The 23,499-nt window shown below is 41.1% G+C and overlaps 2 protein-coding genes across 5 annotated transcripts in view; both read right to left on the bottom strand.

Annotated features, from left to right (window-relative positions):
- Nucleotides 1-43: 43 nt before the first annotated feature.
- Nucleotides 44-8,818, bottom strand: ccng1 (cyclin G1). Its single transcript, XM_083785446.1, has 6 exons — nt 8,592-8,818; nt 7,072-7,338; nt 5,850-6,103; nt 4,128-4,206; nt 1,779-1,889; nt 44-1,214 (listed from the first exon to the last, which is right to left on the bottom strand). The coding sequence occupies exons 2-6, from the start codon at nt 7,336-7,338 to the stop codon at nt 1,023-1,025; spliced, it is 903 nt and encodes a 300-aa protein (XP_083641572.1). The 5' UTR covers nt 8,592-8,818; the 3' UTR covers nt 44-1,022.
- Nucleotides 8,819-10,678: 1,860 nt separating this feature from the next.
- The window catches only part of LOC310873008 (septin-8-A-like), an 18,861-nt gene continuing 6,040 nt past the window's right edge, over nt 10,679-23,499 (bottom strand). For 2 of the 4 annotated variants that reach the window (XM_083785257.1, XM_083785260.1), the window contains 9 exons: nt 22,616-22,811; nt 21,264-21,450; nt 20,742-20,903; nt 18,890-18,986; nt 17,927-18,095; nt 16,456-16,588; nt 15,209-15,396; nt 14,658-14,723; nt 10,679-13,344 (listed from right to left, as the gene is read on the bottom strand). In XM_083785257.1, coding sequence (XP_083641383.1) covers nt 13,341-13,344; nt 14,658-14,723; nt 15,209-15,396; nt 16,456-16,588; nt 17,927-18,095; nt 18,890-18,986; nt 20,742-20,903; nt 21,264-21,450; nt 22,616-22,811 — 1,202 coding nt within the window. In that variant the 3' untranslated portion in view covers nt 10,679-13,340. The remainder of the gene's footprint in view (nt 13,345-14,657; nt 14,724-15,208; nt 15,397-16,455; nt 16,589-17,926; nt 18,096-18,889; nt 18,987-20,741; nt 20,904-21,263; nt 21,451-22,615; nt 22,812-23,499) is intronic. The other 2 variants (XM_083785258.1, XM_083785259.1) reach the window with 2 other exon arrangements.

Below are 23,499 nucleotides of genomic sequence, written 5' to 3'. Positions count from 1 at the left end.
ATACATTGGATTTATTAATAAAATAAAACAATGTACTGCAAGCTACTTTTCAATATTTTTATTGAAAGGTCCAAGTACTGTGTATATAGTTAAAACCAGATGATAGTCAGCCAACAGTTTCAGAATTTATAATGAAAATAAATCCATTTTCAATGCCAAATCTTTATGTGAAAGGGGGTTAGCAGAAATACAATACAAAGTCCAAACAGGAATGTCACTGCAAAGACTCAATATCTACTCGCTGAAATCAATTCATTAACAACGGTTCTTCATTTTGGGGTTTGCCAAGTTATTCTGAATAACTTTGCATAAAATGACTCATCGGTAACCATTAAGGAGAACATTCAGCTCTAAGAATTACGCCTATCCTATGAGCGAACAAATCAAACATGCCAGGCTCAACTCTAGCTTCAGGTCACGGGAGAAACCAGACTACAACCGGCAAAGTTTTAAAATAAAAACATCTTTCATCACCTTGGGTAGGAGTGTGCGTTCAGACAGTTAATCGACCTAGGGTGGAGTTAAGGGTTTTGGGTCCGATTTCTTGGTTCCATTTTTTTGCTGTTCACAAAACCCTTCTCCCTCCTCTTCCACATAGTGGCCTGAGGTACCTAGGTGGTTCTATACTTATTTTTGCTTAAACCCAGCAACCCATGCCAGGGAATACCAGAGTACTATGGCACCGATTCAAACGAGAACATACTGTACACTTGTGCAAGCAAGTCAAACCATGAAAAAGAAAAAAATCACGTTTAGATGGCTGCAGGAATTAATTCGGCAATGCTCGTTAAGTCAGTGAGGCTGACGTTAATGCAATGTGCTTTTCCTTAAAGAACTCCGTCATCTATGACAAAGTCCTGTAAGGAAAATGGTGGGATGTGTGTGGGTTGACCACCACGACCCAATGGGGCAACCCAGACATTCTAATGTAACATTATCAAATACTTTTTGACATTTGAAGTCAAAAGGAGAGAAAAGCTTGAGGTCAGGTTTGTGGTTCTACCCACTGAGACACACTGCTTTTAAAACACCGACTCTGGGATGGTGGGAAGGTGAGCTATTTTGTAATAGCTGTGCTTCAGTTGACGTGCGGTTCTTCCTGAAATAATCCAGCGGGGTCTCTGGCCGTGTGGCTTGAAGCACTTGGTGGTGGTGTATTCAATCAGCCATTTTCTAGCCAGCTCCCTCATGCAAACTAGGTCTCCATCTTTGATCTGCAGAAGGAAAAACGCAGAATAAATACCCTGTACTGTTGGCAGCACATCACAGCTTCTATTTAAAAACCATTGCCAATCAAACAGCATTACTATCCGTTTCTTCACCGTGCGTCACAACATAATCCCGTCAATGCTCGCAAGAGATTCTATTCAACATCATGATTAATCGTTACCTTGCCTAAATGCTGCATGAACCCTCACCTATAAATTAATCTGTTGCATAATGGCTCTGGCTTCCCAACAGAATAAAACTACACCCATCAGATGACAGTTGAATCACATCGTCATGGCTGTTTGGCCTCTAGTTACGGCACATGTGTTTAACCCATTCTGGACTTTGAACATATATTCTTTCACAGCGGACATTTTTTATTCAAATCTTTGCTTCTGGAGTGTCCCTGAAACAACATTTTCAGATGGGGGTCTGCAGCCAATTACATATAATTTTGGTGGTCCTTGAAATGAAAATGTTTGAGAATGATTTTAGGATTTAGAAGGCATTTATAGAATCGTCCTCAGGTCTAAATGTGTTAAAAGGACAGAATGGCACTGGGTACTCACGCTCAAATGCTTCTGCAAACTCAGCAGAGCCAGAGATATTTCGTCGGCGTGCTCAGGGTCATGATGTTCCTGGGCTTCGAGAGACAACAAGGCCATGGCCAGCAGAGAGGGCTGTAGGGAGAAATACAAAGATCATTTACTTCTGCCCTGAACTGTAGTTAAAAATATATATAAAAATAGTGGCCCAATGGTGGTTAGCTCAAACGTCTGGGCACCTAGGCTGCTGAGCCAGCCTGACTGCGTGCCGCGGGTTAGACTCCCGATGGCCTTTGCCACGTGTCTTCCCCCCCCCCCCCCCAAAAGTATGCCACTGGAAAATATTTGCAAGGTGTGGCCTGTGACCTGATGCCAAATTGTACTGTCCACATCACAAATTCCATCACCAGCTCATGTCTGCGCACATGTGAGTCTTCCAAGTTTTGGGACCGCACAAGTACACTGACTGCAAATAAAATGCGAAAAATGGACGCTCTGAGGAGAATCCAATGGTACTATATTATATTATTATTTGACAATAAAGGACTTTAACTTGAAGTGATATTAATTAGCAGGTTTGTTAAAAAAGGTATACAAGGAGTGCCTGCTGACCAAGAGGTCCAGGCACATGTCACATATAGTTTGCCCTGACAGCGCGCCGCATGTTCGAGTCCCGTTCATGACGACCTATGCTGTGTGTCTCCCCTTCTCTCTCTCCCTCTTTCCTGTCTAAATTCACTTGATACTATCAATAAAGACAGAAAAGCGTAAAACAAATCTAGACGCTGAACTCCTAATTGCTCCTGATGAGCAGGTTTGTGCCTTGCATGGTTTCCCCTAGCCCTGGAACATGACTGCCATGATAATTATCATGACAGTCATGCAGTAACTTTGCCCTGTTTTTTGCAGTCGCTGCATTTACAAGATTTCCGTATATATAAACATTCAGATTTCAAATATAAAGTACTCACAAAGTGTCCTACGGGTGTTAGTTAGTAGCAGCGCGAGCGATTAGAATTGCTGCGTCCCGCGTTCTTTAATAAAAAGCATTTTTGTCCGAGCTCTCCGGCTACTTTTTTCAAACGGGGTTCGTTTGGGAAATCCACAGTTGCACACCGGGAGCGCACTCGCATATTAGTCTGTATTGGCAGGGCGGTCAGCCTACCTATATCGAACACACCGAGTGCCACCCTCCTCCCGACCGATAGGGGCGCGTAATTGAAAGCCAATGGCAAAATAACACCTCGGATAAAGATGCTTTTTATTAAACAACGCGGGATGCAGACATTCTAATCGCTGGCGCTGCTACTAACTAACACCCGTGGGACACTTTGTGAGTACTTTATATTTGAAATGCGAATGTTTATATATTTAATTATTTGTAAATGTAGCGTCTGCAAAAACCAGGGTGAAGTTGCGTCATGACTCTCGTATGAATACGAGAGTCATGTTTACAGGGCTAGGTTTCCCCTACCATCGGTGTATGAATGTATGTGAATGGGTGAATGTAATGCACAATGTAGCTTCTAAGCTAAAGACACCTTAAGGTCACATTCATACCAGAGAGCTTTGCTGCGATTAAAACGAATCCTGCTGCGCATTGTCAGAAAGTGCGCTTCGTTTGGCAGGTGTGAAGGCTCATTCGAATCCTAATGCGCAGCAAATAACCGCATTTTACTCCGCCCAAAAACGTGGGTTTCGCTTCGCTTCGAATCGCACTTGACTACGATTCGGTGCAGGTGTGAATGCAATCCGCAGTAAATAAAGGAAATGAAGCAAACATAATGTGGCGGGTGAGGAGCTGAACACAGTTGGAGACGGAGAAGGCATATTTTACGCAGCGCAAAGATGTCCCGTTACTGTGGATAGACGTGGTCGAATAAGGAGACTGAAGCCCTGATCGAAATGAGGACGTGTACATTAATCAATTGCTTAAGAAAACACATAAAAACACTGCAGTGTATTATAGCCTACATAATATTCTGTCTGTCTGTCTGTCTGTCTGCACGACACATGCACGTTATGAGTGTATTTTTATCACCATAGATTTCACTGTGTAGGCTATAGTTTATGAATGGAACACATTGATAAAGGTCCCCCCTGCTGCGTTTCCAATTCCTGCGAATGACAGTGTGAAGGCAAACCGCAGCCAATTAAATATGCAAGAATCCCAATTTCCCCGCCCATACGGATCTGAGTCTACCGAAGTATTAGGTGAGAATCTGACCTAAGTGTAATCAAGCCTTGCCCTTCACCAAGTACAAAATGTCTTTGTTCCATATGTATTATTGTAGTATTTGTTTTTCAGTGACTAAACTCAACAGGAATTACCGTAGGCCATCATAAAATGGGTAAACAATTCTGATGGCTTACCTTAACTTTGGAGAAAGCAAAGGAGCAGTGGCAAGCTTTAAGCTGAGCCTCCAGTCTCTCAAGATTCAGGATGTTCTTGCTGTAAAGACATTTGTAAATATTAACAATTATTATTCCCAACTTATTGTATGTTAGTGTAATTGGGTTTGATGGGTGTTATATGAAATTACTCAATGGCAGACATACATTTGGTAACAAAACACAGGAAGCAACTACTAAGAATAAGGGAATTCATATTGATGCTATTCAAAGTTAATATCAAAGTACCGCTTTGATAATAGTTACCGCTAAAGCTGGTAGGTCACGGATAAAGCCTAGCTCAGATTCTATAATACACCCTAAAACACTCTTTAGGTTAAGGTCACATTTAATTTTGTAGTTGTTGCAATGGTTTTCAATAGGAACGGAGTGATTGCTATTTTTTGGCTTTCTGTGTGTTGAATTTATGCATATCCATTTTTTAAGGCTGCGCTGGCTACACCAAACAGGCGGCCGGAACCTGCAACCACTGTGCAAGTGTGACCGTACCCTTAGCCATTTTTCAGGGGAATTAAATTCTACACCGATTTTTTTCGTTGGTTTTCCTGCATGGGTTAAAAACTACAGGAGCACATTGGGACCAGAAGGCGTCAAAGGCACAATTGGCGCTGAATGAGTTCATAATGAATGGCTGTTAGATTTAGGCAGGTGTTACGACTTCCATCTTGTGGTGGACATTTTCTCACAATTAGATTTTTGCCACAGACATACAAGGGGTCAATAATATAAGGGGTCAATAATATTACCAGAAACCATAGGCAGAGAATGGGAAAGGCAGCTAATAGGATATTTGACCAACAGTTAACTATTACCGTAGGCTATTTGTTTTAAGGACCACATGGTCAACGTTATGATAGTTCAGCTGTTTTCACAAGTTTTGCCTCTTTCTTACATTATTTGACAATTTGGCCAATGTTTGACATTTTTTTATAGTATAGTTAATTACTTTTGATGCAGTAATGGTCCTTTTTAATTTCATTAATTAGTTGTCACCTGGAGACACATCTAGAGACCCAAATCATGTCTCTCTTAGCAAGCAGTCGTGCTGATAGCAGAGACAACAATACTACATATTACTATGTGCGCAATAGCCAGTGGCAGTAGCCTACATTTATGTACAGCAAACCTCCATCAGGCAATGAACACGACCATGCTGTTTCCAGGTCTCCTCCAGAGGGGCGCCATTGCGACTGCATTGAAAGTTGTAACGCTTGCTTGTAGCCTACTCAACCAATAATTAAACTTGGTGTCAGCTATTGTCCTCCTATTGTTCCCACAAGATTAAGACAGTCTTGCCACAGACACGTTTGTCCGTGTACGGACATGTTGTTGACCCCTGGATTTAATAATGTGCAAGCATAGTATGGTCAAGGCATATAGCACACCTAAATGTAATCCACCCATTATACATTTGTATTAGCCGTGTTGCTTCAATCATTATGTAGCATAACCCATTTTGGGCGGGAACCCCTTTTGGTGTTTTAAACATTGTTATAATTTAGCTATTGAAAAATAGCAGATCGAGCTACGAGCTTGTAGGTCTGCTAATTTTGAAAAATCTAGAAGATTTTTTTTAAATGTTGAGGTCAGGCCTAAATGGGATAAGGTCACCTAAATCAAACAAAATCAGCTTTGGGTTTGATGCCCCACTGAATTTATTTTACAGTGGAGTCTTCTCCTCACCTGTCGTCATCCAGCTGCTCCTGGACGTGGCCATGAAACAGACGGAGGAAGCGGAGCGCCGTGGGAGCTTTCACCTTCCAGTACAGCTTCTCCATGATGATCTTCTCCATCCGCATCATGTCCGACACGGTGAAGCGCTTCTGGCTGATGCGGATGAGGTTGTTGGCCATGGGAACGTGCCTCTCCTCCTCCGTGGACTTCACGGCAATGTAGAAGCAGCACAGACCCACGCAGGACAGGTGCTTCGGCTGAATCTGGAACAGCAAAGAAGCGAGAAGTTTAGATGAAAGGATTCAATGTCAAAAACGATGTTACTGTGGCGACTGTGGCTCAGGAGGTAGAGCAGGTCGTCCAATGATCCATGGGTCGGCGGTTCGAATCCCGGCTCCTCCTGTCTACATGTCGAAGTGTCCTTGGGCAAGACACTGAACCCCAAATTGCTCCCGATGTGCTGGTTGGTACATTGCATGGCTTCCGCCGCAATCGGTGTATGAATGGGTGAATGTAATGCACAATCTATGTAAAGCGCCTTGGATAAAGGCGCTATATAAATGCACCATTTACCATTTACTGTATGCTCTCTTAACCACATTGGCCCTATGTCATACTTGGACATACAGTAGACCATGTCGTGCAGGAAAAATGCCTCGTCTACAGGCTCACGACGTGTCATCATGAGACACAGTGTGAGCTTAGAGATCTACCATTTTTGTTTTTCACATTTCCGCCTATAATGACATGCCCAAAGTAGGATCACCAAGTTGTAAGTGGTTAAAAAAAGGAAAGGAAACCAAATTTGCAGCCACCTTTTATTTTAAAATTGTCTGGTTACCCGCCAAAGCATCTGAATGGACACCAACCAATTACACACCAATGTGAAGATGTCAATCTTCTTACCTTTAGGGCTGCAACGATTGATTATTTTCTTCACGATTCCAAATAATAGAGAAATGCAGTTCTTTTTACATACTGTATCAACAAATATGATGTGAAAGGATTCCAATTGTTTTTTTAACCACCTTGAGCCCTATTTTATACTTTGTCATACAACGGCGTCTTGCAAAAATAAATCTACAACTACAAGTTCACTATTTTGAAGATTTATAGTCACAATTTCACATGCCTAAAGGATGGCAAGTTCAAAACGATTAAATGATTGATTGTTGATCATCTTTAATTATCCATTAAATCAAATCGGTTTGATTAACACAACCCTTCTTACCTTCATGACGGAGATGAAGCGATCGAGCAGGTTGACGGCCAGGGAGAAGGTCTCCGAGCTGAAACCAAAGAACCTGGTCAGGAAGTGAAGGTCCTTCACCTCAAACTCCCGCAGTCTGGCGGTCATCCGCAGGCCGTTGTCGTTTGCCTGTTCGATGAGCCTCAGCCCGCTCAGTTTGGGCTGGTAGCGGCCCTCCCGATCCATGAGTGCCTTCAACTGCACCGCAAAGGGCAATGCCCCGGGTCCTGTCGTTACTGTGTCAAGCATCTGTAATCGTTAAAAAGATAAATATTATAAAGAAACTGTATGCTCAGTGAGATGAGAATTTGTTAAATAAATACAAATTGTCATTACATGTTTCTGATTACATGTTTGATAAAAAAAAAAACAATATAGAAACTCTGAGACTGATTATTTTTAGAAGTTAAAATTTGCCTGATTATAAATTACTGTCAAATGAGGGCATTAGGACATCAGGGGATCATTAATATGTAAAATGAACACTTCTGTAAGCTTGTGAGGTCATAGTCTACACTACAGTGTGTATGTTGTTGTTATAGCCTAATCTGTGTGGCCACTTATTGTATGTAATTATTATGTGGTTGTCTTTGAGGGCACCGAAACCAATTCTAAATAAACTCTCAAAGTTTTTTGGCAATAAATGACTGAAGCTTGAATATTTAACATGTGCCTGTCTTCTCACTTGAGTCCAAATATGTACATGTACATTCCTGCTTGTACAGTCCTACTTACATTACTGCTCAGCCAGTTGTCATTGAACTGGATTTAACTGGACCAAAAAGGGGTTGTATTTCCATTATTATGTCTGTCCACAGTGTCCATACATGAATACGTCTGTCCAGTGTCCATACATGAATACATTACGTATTAAATGTAAACTTTCTAAAACCCCAATCTATTATGATCAACTTATATGTCGTTTTTCAATGGTATTTTGTGAGCCTTGGTTTATACTTCGTCGTTTGACGGTGACCCAGCACGAAAATAGCTAGCCGTGGTTCACATGACGCAGTCATGTTTCAGGGCTAGAAAATGGCCATACAGCGTTGTGAGCATATATACAGTAAACTATATCTATGGTTGCGAGCTTGTAGATTGGCCATTTTCGGTAGTAGCGTTTGGTTCAGATCAGAGCCATCTAATAAAACTATATGGCTCTGGTTTAATTACATCCCATAGAACGTGGAGACAGTTTGGCTTGTGATTGGTTGGTTGGTTTACGAAGTGAACGAACCAGCCAATCAATGAGCGCGACCCGGGCGTCCGTCCGTTCGGGATATGGGAACTTTGGTGTGCTCAGACAGCGCGTCTGCGTCATAACATGTCAGGACATGTTCCCCATCGTACACAAACGCAAACAACCACAGATAACGCAGAAACAAATATTTCAACTGGACATTTTAAACTGCATTTGGTTTAAGACATGTCTACCGTTACCAAAATGAGTAATTTAACAAATGTATACAGTTTAGAAACACGTGATTAAACAGACCGCTTACCTTGGTTGAAGGGAAGTTTTGCTGGGATGATAATATGCGAAAAGCGGCCGTGTAAAAAGGAGTATCCACACGATTGAGGTTAATGGATTAATAAAAAATACAAAATAAATAATAAAGTGTCAGTATGAACTTCCAAGAAGAAAGTTTAAGCGTTTTTAAGATTTCCTCCTATGCGCACACCCCCCTACCCTGGCGTAAGGTGACGGGGAAAGGGTTCTCAGACTCTCATGCTGGGATAAAACTACCCTATGTCCATACAGAGAACGATCTCATTGGCCATTGGTGGATGACGTTCCCTGTTCCTAAAACCCCATTGGGTAATTTTTCCGTATTCTGTGTATTACAAAATCTTAGTCCCACCTTTCCACAAAAAGGGCGGATCCTCCACACTGTATCCCCCTACTATGGCCTTCGAGACATTTCTAGGTCCATGCATGGTCCCAGCTTGGGTTTCAGAGGTGTATGTATGCCTGCATATCATGTGCAATGCATGTCAGCAGGACATATTCGCCTCACAGAGGACTGCCCAAAAATAAGAACCAATTAAAATGGTTATTAATTGGCCTTGTCGCCACAGTCCCAATTTTATATAATGTATTATCTCTGACTCTGATTCTCTGGTGTCCCAATCTCAGAACATTGGTCAGATCACGGTCTGTCAATTTGGTAGACTACAGAAATTTATTGTCAGATTTGTTGTAGCATAGGTATAGTCGGTAAAAGTGAAAATAAAACTTAGACTTAGAAAACTTAGAAAAAATATAGACTTTCTTTAATATGATCTCTTATTTGTATTTACAAGTTGTTTGTAATAATGGTGAATATTAACTAGGCCTACTATAAATCATTTAGCAGGGGCCCCTGGTACATCCCAAGCAAGTACCCCTGGGGGTCCCTGTACACCACATTTACATTAATCATATTATGCGAGCTGTAGTAGAGCTAAATACATTTTGGTATGCATGTAGTATTCATATAGTACACCCCATAGTTGACTGTACACTATAGGCCTACTAACAGAATTATACAGGATCGTATAGCAACCATATAATAAGCAAGTTTAATTCATGTTGTTGCTTTGTTTGTTTTTCACCTGGTGACCACTCATACTTTCTGGAACATTCTGGTACTGGAGCCCGCTGAGGTCATTGAATGCAAACTAATTCACTTCTTTCAGTTTTAAAGCATGCTGGAGTCTGAGCAACAAGACAAGACAACAAAACAAGTAGTTTCTTTGAAAGTAGCTTTTTATTAAAGCATAAAATACAAATTCACCGTCATTAATACTTTAGACACCACACCATTTTACCATTTCACTGACACCCAGACCTATAGGCTATAGCCTTAATAACTTTAAATTGATCAAGTCACTGTATCAATTCTCAATAATAGTAGTGTATGTCCAGCGTAAAACTGTATGATATAGTTCTTATTTGACCTGTTAAAGAGCACATATTGCACATTAGTTGGTTAGGAAGGCAGATTAGCAGATTAACTCAAACATGGTTGACATGTTGTTAAATAAAGTGCTTATAAATTACAATCCTTTAAAGGACAACTTTAGTTTTTTTCAACCAAGCTTCATGTTTTAGGTTGTTATTAGATAAACTAAAAGGTGAGTGTTAAATTTCTTTCATTTGCTGCTTTCTTTTGTTTTAGGGATTTTAGCAGTTTTTGACAGAGGGGCGGGGGCATTCGAGCATGGGGCTAAATATGTATTTTTTTACAAAATATTATGGTGATTTATTTTATTATTATTATTTACTATAGTCCTAATAAACCCCAAGAAATTACATCTGGCCACAAAAGATCACAGGATCTATTGAATGTGACAAACTGACATATTGAGCCTATACACACATGAGTATAATCCTTCCCCCAGTAGGCTACCTTCACATTCAGGAGTAGATCATGTGATCTTCTGTGGCCAGATGTAATTTCCTGGGGTTTATTAGGACTATAGTAAATAATAAATAAATAAATCACCGTCAAATTTGGTAAAAAAATACATATTTAGCCCCATGCTCGAATGCCCCCGCCCCCCTGTCAAAAAGAGCTAAAATCCCTAAAACGAAAGAAAGCAGCAAATGAAAGAAAATTAACACTCACCTTTTAGTTTCTCTAATAACAACCTAAAACATGAACCTTAGTTGAAAAGAACTAAAGTTGTCCTTTAAAGAAAACTGATGATACTGTTATTGTTACTTTATTATTTCACAGTGCAGATAAAATCACTAGTTAAAAGGCATTAATCAGGAATAGCAACCAAAACAAGGGATCACGCTCAGTACAGAAACATGAGGATCACTGGCTTTCATATTAAGCATCTTTTAGTACATGTAGGGCTGGTTGTCAAATGACATGCAGAAACTAACATAAAACCATGCTACTGTATGAAGCACTATTTATGTATCAGTGCGTCTGGAGGATAGAATATGTAGAAGGCTTGGATGACTCCAGGTGGATCTCTTGCAGGGATGTTGAGACAGTTAGGAATATTTCTCTCTCTATATATTGTGTTAAAAAAAAAACTTTATTTTATGGTGTAAAAAATATTAAGCTTGTTAATCTGTAATCTTTTGAAGCAGTAGAAAGTCTTCTAAGTCAAATTCCTTCCTGACGTTAAGGAGCACGCAGATGGAAGACTATACCAGCTACGAAAAGAAAGAAAACCATTGATCAAAACACTACAAAGGGCAAAGTCATAATACCAGTGTCATTTATTTATGTGGTCTGGAGGTCCTGGTGGGGTCTATTCACATTTCAGTCCCAAACAGTACACCTGCTGATTTAATTTAGAATGAATGAAATTTAATTTAAAACAATCAAGCATACAACTGGACCTCCATGCTACATCATTTGGTGCATTTGTGATTTATTGTATACATGCACTCTATTGTGTTCCCAACTCTGGACCTCAGGGATCCAGTACTGCTGGGTTTTTATCCTATCAAGTTAACTGCATTCACTTGGACTTGGCATCCCAGGTCTACAGTAACTAGTGCCTTATTATTAAACACATTCGAATTACATATACTATTGAATATAAAACCAGCAGTACAGTATGCGAGTTGAGAACCACATTCAATGGTCCTGGAATTTAAAAAAATACACCAACTCCACATTTACAGGTATTATAAGCCAGCAGGAATGAGAAAACAGTTCAGTGGTGCTCATTAATGGTATTGTTGTAGTTTTGTTTGTTGAACTTCATTGAGAATGAAAAACTAAATTAAAATGTAAGGATAGGCTGAAATATGGCTTGGTTAATTGATGATGAGGATTATGTTTGCACCAACGGTACAAACCCTGGTCCTTTGAGATCCTTCCTGGTATACTGTCCTACCAGCAAGTCAACTGCATGTGTTCTCTTCTCACAGTATCATTGTCACTTCAGCAGTATATATTTTTTATTTATTATTATGTACCAGTACACAAAATGTAACAATAAAGATCACCTTGAATCTTGAATATTACACCAGGCTGGTGAATACAAAAAAATCCTTCATGGTACAGTAGGACCAGGGTTTAGGACTACCAATATACTGTTTTTCTCCCCAGAAAAGAGAAAAAAGATGGATGGATGGATGTTAGGGTATGTCAATAAACACATGAACTGATGCTCTTTCCTGTTTTGTCATTCTTTATTTGGTTGTAAAGGCAAACAAGAGATCTTCATCTTTCCTCTCTAGTGTCACTACACTGTCTAAAGGAGTGGACCTCAACTAAATAGTAGGCATAGAATGAGTTCTAGCCAACGTTAGCTCTCTTATTACAAAACCTGAGACAGAAATGAGCAACTGTATTGAAATTTCTTTGAATATTAGAATATCTGTATTAAAGACAGCAATGGCGTAATTAGTAATTAGTGTAATCTACAGACATTTGCATTAGGGCTGGGCAATACTGTACATTGATAGTCTGTCGATGTTGTGTTATGACTAGATATCGTCTGGGATTAACAAATATAGTGATATAGCAAAGTGTTGTCTCATCCTGGTTTTAAAGGCAGAATTACAGTCAATTATTGTGACTGTTTTAGCTGTTCTATTATTTGCCTTTACCCACCTAGTAAATAGGCATTAGTGATGTGTAAAGGATTTAATAAACATACTATCGTTATTGAGGTATTTGGTGAAAAATATTGTGATATTTGATTCTGGCCATATCGCCCAGCCCTTTGCATGTATAGAAAGATTCACAAATGCATTGAATATATGTTATTGCATATACTGAATCAAAACCATCAGTTCACTGTCAATATCTGAACTCCTGTCCAGTGTCCACACATTAAAGACTAGTGATTTATACTTTGTAGTATGATAATCATGGCGTCGTGCGCCACAAATAGCCTATCTGTGGATAGGCTAGTTTCAGCCAACAACACCATCCTACGACAAAGCATAATTTAGGCACAATAGTTCTCAGTTATTCACTGAAATGTGAGATACATTTCCAATGGCAGATGAACACACTAAAACAACACAAGCTATGTTATGACAGCGGCCCACAGTTGTGTTATTACACATCTAGCAGAGTCAGCGCGAGGGACACATTAAATCCACTGTGCTTAGCCACCTTCTTCATCCATAAGTACACAATGGCTTATGGCCAACACTGGCTCTCATACGTGCATTGCCACAGTGTCATCGAGTCCACACATACATTGTCAGTTAGTAATGTCAAATATAACAGTCCCTGTTCCCATGCTGGTGGCAGACACATTCCTGGTTTCCCTGGTCCCATAAATCAACTGAAAAAGGAAAGAAAATATGAAAAAGGATATGGCAGGCAACAACACGAGATATGATAAATAAGACAGAAATCAAAGTGAAAGAAAATTATAAAATGGACAATGTAAAAATGCACCACTGGTGTGTGCAGTGAGGTGTTCTTGTTTAAAAGCTTTGAATAAAACAGGAAACATCAAGGAAATCGAATCAATATCTCAATCACAAGAGCTGAAGCAGAACAATTCCTCACTTCACTGTACCTCACAAGCTAATTCACTGTACCTTACAAGCTAACAGTAACAAACAAACTAATCCAGACCACAATGTTTCATTGTGCCCTTTGGTTAGATTGAATGAACCAAAGGATGACATGACATGAACGTCTCATCTCATATTTTCAAACAATTCCAGTAGAGGGCGCTATAGTCAACAGAGTGCATACAGTTGAATGTGCCATTAATTGCATTTGGTGGGCGAAGGAATCATTTTATAACACTTTAACAGCAGTAACCCTGGCGTTGCTATGTTGATAACCTTTTAAAAAGGCGTCGCTATGTTGGGCACATTAAAAAAATCACTTTTTAATTTTATTTCTAATAATAATGATTCATTATTATTATTATTTATTAGTAGTAGTATTATAATTTCGTGTCATATTTTGTAGACCGGACTTTTATCGCTATTCACCATATAATAGAAAGCTTAAGGGTTTAAACACAATTTATATGATTCTACAAAGCTGTTTCAGTGTCAAGACGAGTCAAGGACAAATGTAAATGACTATGAACAAAACAAATGCTGCTAGTGGAACGCAGGCTATCTGAGCTTCATCTGTGTGACACGAGGCGTTGGATAGCAGTCATATGTAAACAGAAAAGCCCCCGTCTGAGACGCAGTCTGCCAGGTCAGAGGGCTGTGACCCTCCCACTGTGTCTGGGCAATGCAGTGTCACACTCAATCTGTCCCTGGATCAGTGTCTGTGCCAACATGGCTCCTGGCAAGGTAACACTATCTCATTAGTCACGTCCGGCTCTCTGTCTCCCCTCGGTCTGACCGACTCTGCACAGCGTCTAATGGCTTGAGGAATAGCTGCATTTAATTCATTATCTCTGATTAGCATTGGAGAATTTAGTTTAATGACTCTAAACTCTGTGACACTGAAGTCACAAGCAGCCACTGCTTGGAAGTCGTAATAATTAATGCAAACATGCGTGAAAGCACTAAGCACACAAATTCAATAAATAATGAGAACCAGATGCTGAACAGAAAAAGAGAGTAAAATAACGTCTGCACACTACAAAATGCAGTATATACAGTATATTTGTAATATTACCACCACTTGTAGTCTCGCGTAGCCAGGTGATCAGAGATCTCCGCCTGCTGGTACATCTGGTAACATCTAAAATCAATGAATGGGCGGAAACGATTCAGAAATGTACAAAGATAACAGCATTGCAGCACCAATGCATAGCCTTTGGGGCGGTCCTTCATACTGCCATAGTATCAGAATTGATTTTCGAAAGCAGTGGCTTTAGTTGGTAGGTTTGTTAGCACTGGTTTTCTCTGTCATCCAAGGAGCCCATTCCAAAACATACAGTTACCCAGACATATCAGTAGCGGACATCTCTGATCGTCTGGCTGGCAAACGATGGAGCTTGTACAAAAAATAATTTCACCCACTTTTTTACACCTGTAAACCTGTGATGTGACAATAAAGTTGATGCAGATTTTTCTTCATCAGACAAAATCACAACGCACGCACGCGCACACACACACGCACGCACGCACGCGCGCGCACACACACACACACACACACACACACACACACACACACACACACACACACACACACACACACACACACACACACACACAAGGACTTACTTCTTCTTGTCCTTGTCCTTCTTGAAGGGCTGCGAGCAGCCCTGCAGGGCCTGACCCATCAGCGTCTCAGCTGCCACCTTCCTCCTGTTGAAGGCATTCATCTCCTCCTCCAAGTCTCTCCTCTTCTCCTCCAAGTTCCTCTTCTCCTCCTGGTGCATGCGCTTCAGTTGTTCAAACCTCTCATGGAGCTGGAGAGAGGAGTCAGCAGAGACATTTCTCTCTCTCTCTCTCAAAACAAAGTTCTTTTTTTTTTCTTTTCTCCAACACAGTGGCTGGCTATTTAAAAAAGGAAAAAGGTTTTGTTCACAGGCTACAAACAGAATAAACAACAACAACAACAACTGTATTTTTGTGCTGTCGTTGGTATCTTTGCTTAAAAACAAAAAGTTAAAGCTCTACATTCTGAGAGTAATCATTGGTAAAATATTTGTTCATTGACACAGGTCTCCCTGTCTCTCCAGCTCTTTAGTAAACAGAAAATCCATTTTCGGGTGGGCCAATTTATTCCAATCAGGAAAGAGAACCCATTTGTCAGCTTGGAACAATGTTATGTGATGCAATAGTGCAGACTATCCGACAACAACTCGGAAGTCCTGAATCACTGCCCTCCAACACCTCTTGTCTATCAATACGGTTGTTAGCTCCACTGTCACACCACAGTATGTCTACTGTCTAGACTCTACGTAGCTGTTGTGCCTCTTTCCCCTCCTAGCTGTGACTTGGCCGACAGTGTCAGTTTGCTCGCCACCAGTTCTGGGCACCTGACAACAGTGCCCTGCCATCATTTCATCATCCTTTCCTCTCCGACCATGTCTTTGACATGTGGGTTGTAATAAACAACAACAACAAAAACTAAACTAAAACTAAAAACAAACAAAAATACACATACAGTACAACAACCAAAATCTCCAATAAAATTAATATGCAAAATTCAGTTAAGGTAGGCTTGGCTTATAGACCACAGTAGGAACTTAGATTGCTCGGTAGACACAGCTGCACCGATTCTCCGGCTGATCTCCTTCTCCGTCCTCCCCTCACTTTCCTGCTGAGACTGTTACTAGAAAAACACTATATAGATTACTATCCGAATCTAGAGCTATTTAACACTTAAAATAATAATAATACTTATTATTATTATTATTAAGTGTGTGTGTGTGTGTGTGTGTGTGTGTGTGTGTGTGTGTGTGTGTGTGTGTGTGTGTGTGCGTGCGTGCGCGCGTGTAGTATCACATGAACATATGTTTTACCTCTCTTTCTTTGTCTTTCAGCTCTGCCTCCGTCTCCTTCACTTTGCTGACAAACATCTGCCTCATCTCCTCCTCCTTGTGCTGCAACTCCCCCAGAAACTCCTTCCTCTTGGCTTGGTAAGTCTCCTGCAGGCTGAAGGTCACACAACAGATGAACATGTCATGTCAGTCCCAGCTCCCACTCAAAAACACACAATTCACTTATACACCACGAAATCAAGTTAAGAACGGATGCATGGCTGCTGATGGCAGTCGATAATTCTAGAAATAACTGCAGTTTGGCCATCATGACAGAGAGGGGGATTGATTCGCTTGCAATGCTATGAGTCGTAGTGTCAGAATGCATTACAGGGGCCGAAAGAATTGGTTCCCAACCTTTTTACACTGAAGTACCACCTCAGAAGATATTTGGCTCTCCAAGTACCACAATAATAACTGATGTTAAAATACAGAAGCGTATACCTGCCCTTTTTGTTCCATTCCTAAGCCAAAAATGCTGCTGCTCTGACAAAACTCTTCTATTCTATAAAATAAAACTTCTATTAACGGCTAGGTGTGCTGTCATGCTCATTTCAGCATGGCTGGAGAGCTTGGTTGCTTGGTCAGAAGAACTACCTGTAGTAATATAAATATTTCATTCCACTTTTGTCTTTTTTCTCCTTTTTTGGGTGACTCCTCTGTGTACCACCAGAGGGGGGCTCAAGTACCACTAGTGGTACTAGTACCAGTGGTTGGGAACCACTGGCCTAAAGGACCTAAAGGATAACAGCAACATTCTTGTCAGCGATTTAACCATAGATTGCAATAAATTCAGTTATATTACAGTATTACAGTTAAACCTCGCTCTGATGGCTTCACTCTTATTATGTTCACTGAATTTGCCACGCAGTATGCTAAGCTAAATCAGTGAACATGACGTAGAACATCCTCCATGGATATACAAGAGCAGGGCCAAAAGAAACACATAGAGTTTTTTTGTTTAATGATACATACATATGATTGTAATCACCGAATGAAATGAAATAACCACCGAATGTTACTGCACCGAGAGACATGCAGCTGCTGTATACTGTATATATGCATCCTTACAACAGTCATTTTACCAGATTTGATGCCGTTTGTCTTTTCATGTCACGCACCCTCTAGAGGGCGGTCGCGCACCACAAGGGGTGCACGTGCCACCGTTTGGGAACCCCTGGACTATAGAGAGATCGATACTGGGATGGTGGAGGAGGCCTAGAAAGGCAGAGGCTGGTGTGGTGGAGGCAAAGCTTTGCCAGTAATCGTGTGTGAGGCAGCACGGGTGTATCATCGTTGGAGGGAGACATATCTAAATGGACCACCCTGTTGTCAGAAGTGGCTATGATGGGTGCGTAGAAATGCTTGCCTGAACACCTATTCAATCAGTCAAATGACAGCTTACAGCAGCTATAGGGGGCGCCATGCTTCATCTCAGTGAACCTTCACTGACCTGAAAGGCCGGCTATCGGGGTCCGTGTCCTTGAAGCCCATCTCTTCCAGTTTGCAGCGGCGGTACAGTTCATAGTGGCGAGCGTGCGTCTGCTCCCGGAGGTCCTCCATGTTGACGCGCAGCAGCATCTCTCTCAGCTTCACAAAGTCACAGTGGCTCTCGTTCTCCACTGCAAGACCACACGTGTAGTAGATTAGCACAGTGATTCTCAGCCTGTTTCGTTTAGAATACGACCAGTTTAGGCCACGGACCTGTGCGGGACCACAATCTACACAAATGGCTCCATTGTACACTGTCAGAGATTAAGACCCATAAGGTTCATAACTAACCTATTCCACGCCATCCACAAGATATCTTGTGGAAAGCAATTATTGCCGTCTTGGCCATTCACATTTAATGAATAAGCATTAATCCAGCTTTAAAAATATATTTTTCCGCGTCTGGACCCCACCTGACTTCCCTGGTGAAACAGCCTACATCCTGATCGTCTGTGCACACGCCGGTTATTAGTGTTTTTTTGTGCTCAGAATGGTATAAAGTACCATGTTTAGAGCCTAATAAAACATGAATCCGAGGCCACACGAAGAATAAACATCGTCCGCTCATTAGCACACAGCCTGGATTGAGGCTAGACTACAGATATGGAGGGCTATCACTTCTGGGTCGGGCGGATGTGGCTCTTCTTTTTTGCTTATTTTGCGCATTTCTTTGGTGCTGGCCCACAATCCCGGCAGGCTAAAACAACTATGATTTAGCTGAGGATCCCCTGGACCTCAGTAGTTTAACTGGATGTATTCATTATAATATAAACCTTTAATGACGGCTCTCCGCCTTTTGTGTTTACATACATCATTACAGCATACAGCATTGTGGCATTAACGTCAACCTTTCATTTCAACAACACAATTTTGTTTTATTGAACGGTCAAATATATGTACTGGGTGGGCAGAGATAGATACTCACCTTGTACTGACCCCCAGGGGTACAGCCGCGCTCGCACCATCTTGGTCCCCATCTTCACTTCATCCATGCTCCCCACCACCGCAAACGGAAGATGAGCCTGTCACAAAATGTTTACCAAAGGTCAGAATATAGACGAAAGCAATCCCAGTATAGTTAAATCATTTCTCATGTATAGAGCGTCGCAGTCCCGCCCCCTCGAGAGACCCGAAAAAGAAATCCCCGTTCATTTTCCTCATAGACTTTTCAGAAAGTATTTATTTAAAGACGCTTATACGCCGCGGACAAAGCCAACTCTTGTCGTGACAAATCATGACAATAAACACAATGTGTTGGGCCAAAAAAAGAATTAGAATTTTTTGTAATTATTTGTTTGGTCCAAAATATTGTGTTTGTTGTCATGATTTGTCACGACTCGAGTTGGCTTCGCTTAAAAGGTCTTTAAATAAATACTTTTTGAAATGTCTATGAGAAAAATGCGTGGGGATTCATTTCCTGGGCCTGGCGTCATCATGAAAGGGGGCGGGACTGCGACGCTCTATACCATATCAAGGTAATATATGTAGTGACTCGTTAAGAGTAGCTACTTTTTACAGTCTCTGAGCTAAAATGAAACTCTGGGTTTCACTGTATACTTTTTGTCCTTATTGCTGATTACATTGATACATGCCAGATAAATTAATGGAAATATTTGCCGGGGTGCCCAATACATTTTGGGTCCTCAAAATGCATTTTGTGCTCAAACACGGAGATTTATCTATAATACATTTGTGCACAGTGATGTCTATACAGGTATATGTTATGTAGACCTACTGGACAGTGCATAAACATAATTGCCATGACATTAATGACCGTCGACAAGCACCAGCTGGACACACACACACACACACACACACACACACACACACACACACACACACACACACACACACACACACACACACACACACACGCACACACCTGCCCTCTGCAGTGCTCTAGTCTAGTCTAAAGTGACTGTTGTCTGTCTCATTTTTCTCCAAAAGCCCTTTGAATATGATGGAATATGGTTAAGGATTGCTGTCATTATGGTAATCTCACACTTCATCACATCACACACACCATACCTGTACCGTTCATTAGCTCTCTCTCGAAAAATTAAAAAAATAATTAAAAAAAAATATATATATATATATTCTTCCAGCTGCCACAAGGGGGCACTCTGCGGGCCACATTTGGCCCGTGGGCCGCCAGTTGAATACCCCTGGACAGGCTGGACTACAGCCTCGGCTATTAAGCTTCTTGTGGGGCTCAGCAGAATAACACTGCAGAGTGACTCTACAGCTGTAGTCGCTGTAGGACAAACACTGGGCCAGATTCAGGAAGGACATTTACGACCAGGTGTACAGTAAATGAAGTGCGTAAGGGAGGGTACGTGTATATTCTGTACGATCAATCTCACGTGCCATTCACCAAAGGTGGCGTAATCCATGGCTTCATTTGGCGTATCACGGGTGTAGCACATTTCGCCTCTTTTCCAAGCGATTTATCTGGTGTCGCCTCGCGTAATAGAACATAATTAATAGTGACTGCGCAATAAATGGGCTATACGTATAGTTTACAGCCAAAGTCAATTCCACGCGTAACGTAGGAATGGTCGTAAATGTCCATATACGCTCAAAATATGAGCGTAATGTCTTTATGTGTGAGTGACAGACAGACAGACAGACAGACAGACAGACAGACAGACAGACAGACAGACAGACAGACAGACAGACAGACAGACAGACAGACAGACAGACAGACAGACAGACAGACAGGCAGGCAGACAGACAGACAGACAGACAGACAGACAGACAGACAGACAGAGACTCACGTTCATGGAAGAGTTGATCTCAGTAACAGCTTCGTCCTCAGTGGGAAACTGATATATCTGAACTCCATTGCTGACCAGCTCACTCATAATCTTGATTTTAAATTTGTGCAGTTCGCTTTTTGATATTGTGTCTGCCTTTGCAATAACAGGGATGATGTTCACCTACGGTACACAGGGAAGAAAATATAAACAATGATTAGGAATGCATTTTCACATGCAAAGCACCAACTGCAGTAATGTATCTCATTTAGTTAAAATACATGTTAAATAGCTCTATGTTCTATCTAAGTGATGGAAGAGAAAAATGAACAGGAGAAATGAATGGTTCTCTCTCCTGACCTGAAACAAATATTTTCTGTTTATTAAAGACACGGGGAGGCCACTATTACTAATCACACACTTTATAGCCTACAGTAGCAGCAATATATCCAAATGTAGAGATTTTACGTTTTAAGAAATAACTTTTTGTTTTAACCAATAAATATAACATTCAGCACCTTTACAATAAACTAAAGTGAATACCTTGCTGTCCAGTTTCTTCATTGTCACCAGGTCTAGGGACTTCAGGGAGTGGCCCGTAGGGGCGATGAAATACAGACAGATGTGGATCCTTGTGTCGTGGTAATTATATAAGGAGCGCTTGATTTTCATCTCCTCCTGGAGGTAATTTTCAAACTGTGCGTCAATGTAGTCCACAATGGCTTTGTAGCTGCACAGGAAGGTAAAAAGAAACAAATGCAGGTTGGAAATCAGCCTGAAGTGTCACACTGGCTTGATACATATACTCTCTCTCTCTCTCTCTCTCTCTCTCTCTCGCTCACACACACACTCGTATTACTATTTATTTTGTTCTTATTTTACAATTTACAATTTAGGCATTTAGCAGACGCTCTTGATCCAGAGCGACTTACATTAGCAAAACACAAATGCATGGCATACATCACATATATAAAAAGTAGTTATCATGAATCATGTATAAACTAAGAACGTAACAGTGGAGTATCTATCTATACATACTATACTATATTATATATTATACATGTGTACTATAAAGTGCTATGACTACATAAAATGCAATTCTAGTGCTGTCTACGTAACAAGCTATAAGTCTGTCTAAAATACTATCTAAGTCTACATAAAGTGCTATCTAAGGGGCTAGGTTAGGGCAAGTGCTACGTGTGTTTATGTATTTAGATGGGATGTATGGTTATGGTGGGGGGAAATGGAAACTACTGTGGCTACAAAGTTTTATTTACTCTTAAATTGATTGAATGAAAAATATACAATACAGACAATATAAATACATTTCATCACACTCGTGTCTTCTATGCACCAGCAGGGGTGCCACTGTGCACTGTGGCTGGCCTCATTGTTTCAGAGACAAATTAGTATCCTGGTTACAAGCTTTGCAACAGCCACTGTGCAGCCAAGAATGTCCTTTTCCTAAACCCCCTGTTGTTGGAACTTTCAGATGTCTTTTGACACAGCATTAGTTCCACCAACCATGTTCTACCATCTCTTTCCTTCCAACTCACTTACACAAAGAAGCACAGCGACGTAGTATATGCCAACATACAAACTCCTCCTTAAGATGCTGATCTATAAGCCCCAGCCAAGGCAACCACTGTAGATGTCCTAAATGTCAAATATCAAATTATATACAATATTTGAACTACTGTATATAATATTATCCACTTAAGACTAAGACCTATAAAGTATGACGAATAGTGACGTGTGTGTGTGTGTGTGTATGTGTGTGTGTGTGTGTGTGTGTGTGTGTGTGTGTGTGTGTGTGTGTGTGTGTGTGTGTGTGGATTTCTTGAAGATGTCTGCCTACATTGGTTTATAATTAAACATGTTGCCATTATCTGTACCTTTCATCCTTATTGATCTGATCTCCAAACCCCACAGTGTCCACCACGGTGAGTTTCAGGTTAACGTTGCTCTCCTGCAGGTCATACGTTCTGGGTCGCATCAGGACTTTGTTCTCGTAGTGGCTGGCCTCCTCGAGCTCAAACGTTGTGTTGAACAGAGTGTTCATCAACGTCGACTTGCCGATCCCCGTTTCACCTGAATGAGGAAAATGCAATAGGATTAAAGCCAAATAAATACTTACATTTTTCCCTAGGCCAAGTCTCAAATCTGCGATTTGTGCGTGAGGAGCCCCCCCCCACACTCTGTTTCTTAAACAGTTATACAATGTAAAATGATGATGTTTTGGTATTATCGTTCTAAACCATGTGGTGCTGTTTTACACAGAGCCAAACAGTTAGGCGGCGGTGGCTCAGGGGTAGAGTGCCTGTATGGCAACCGTAAGGTTGCCAGTTCGAACCCGGGCTCCCCCAGAGTTACTGTCGAAGTGTCCTTGAGCAAGACACTGAACCCCTAATTGCTCCCGATGTGCTAGTTGGTGCCTTGCATGGTTTCCGCTGCCATCGGTGTGTGAATGGGTGAATGTAATGCACAATCTCTGTAAAGCGCCTTGGATAAAGGCGCTATATAAATGCACCATTTTTATTTATTTTTTAAGAATTCAAAGATGTGAGGCCTTTTATGAAATATATGAGACCATTAGGGGTTTATGGAATATGCTTCTGAATATGTACAGGCATTCTATTGCTAGTTGGACCACTTAAGTTCTAATGCTCTTTAATCTTATAATACCAGTAAGACGCCCTAAGGGCGAGAAGAGGGACACATCCGCCTGGGTGACGGCAGACTGCTGGGTGAGCGCTGGCGCTTTAGCTTGGGGGGGGTT

This window comes from Protomyctophum parallelum (genome assembly GCF_964188405.1).
Source record: "Protomyctophum parallelum genome assembly, chromosome: 16".
Lineage (NCBI taxonomy): Eukaryota > Metazoa > Chordata > Actinopteri > Myctophiformes > Myctophidae > Protomyctophum > Protomyctophum parallelum.
This window is presented reverse-complemented; position numbering and strand designations above follow the sequence as displayed.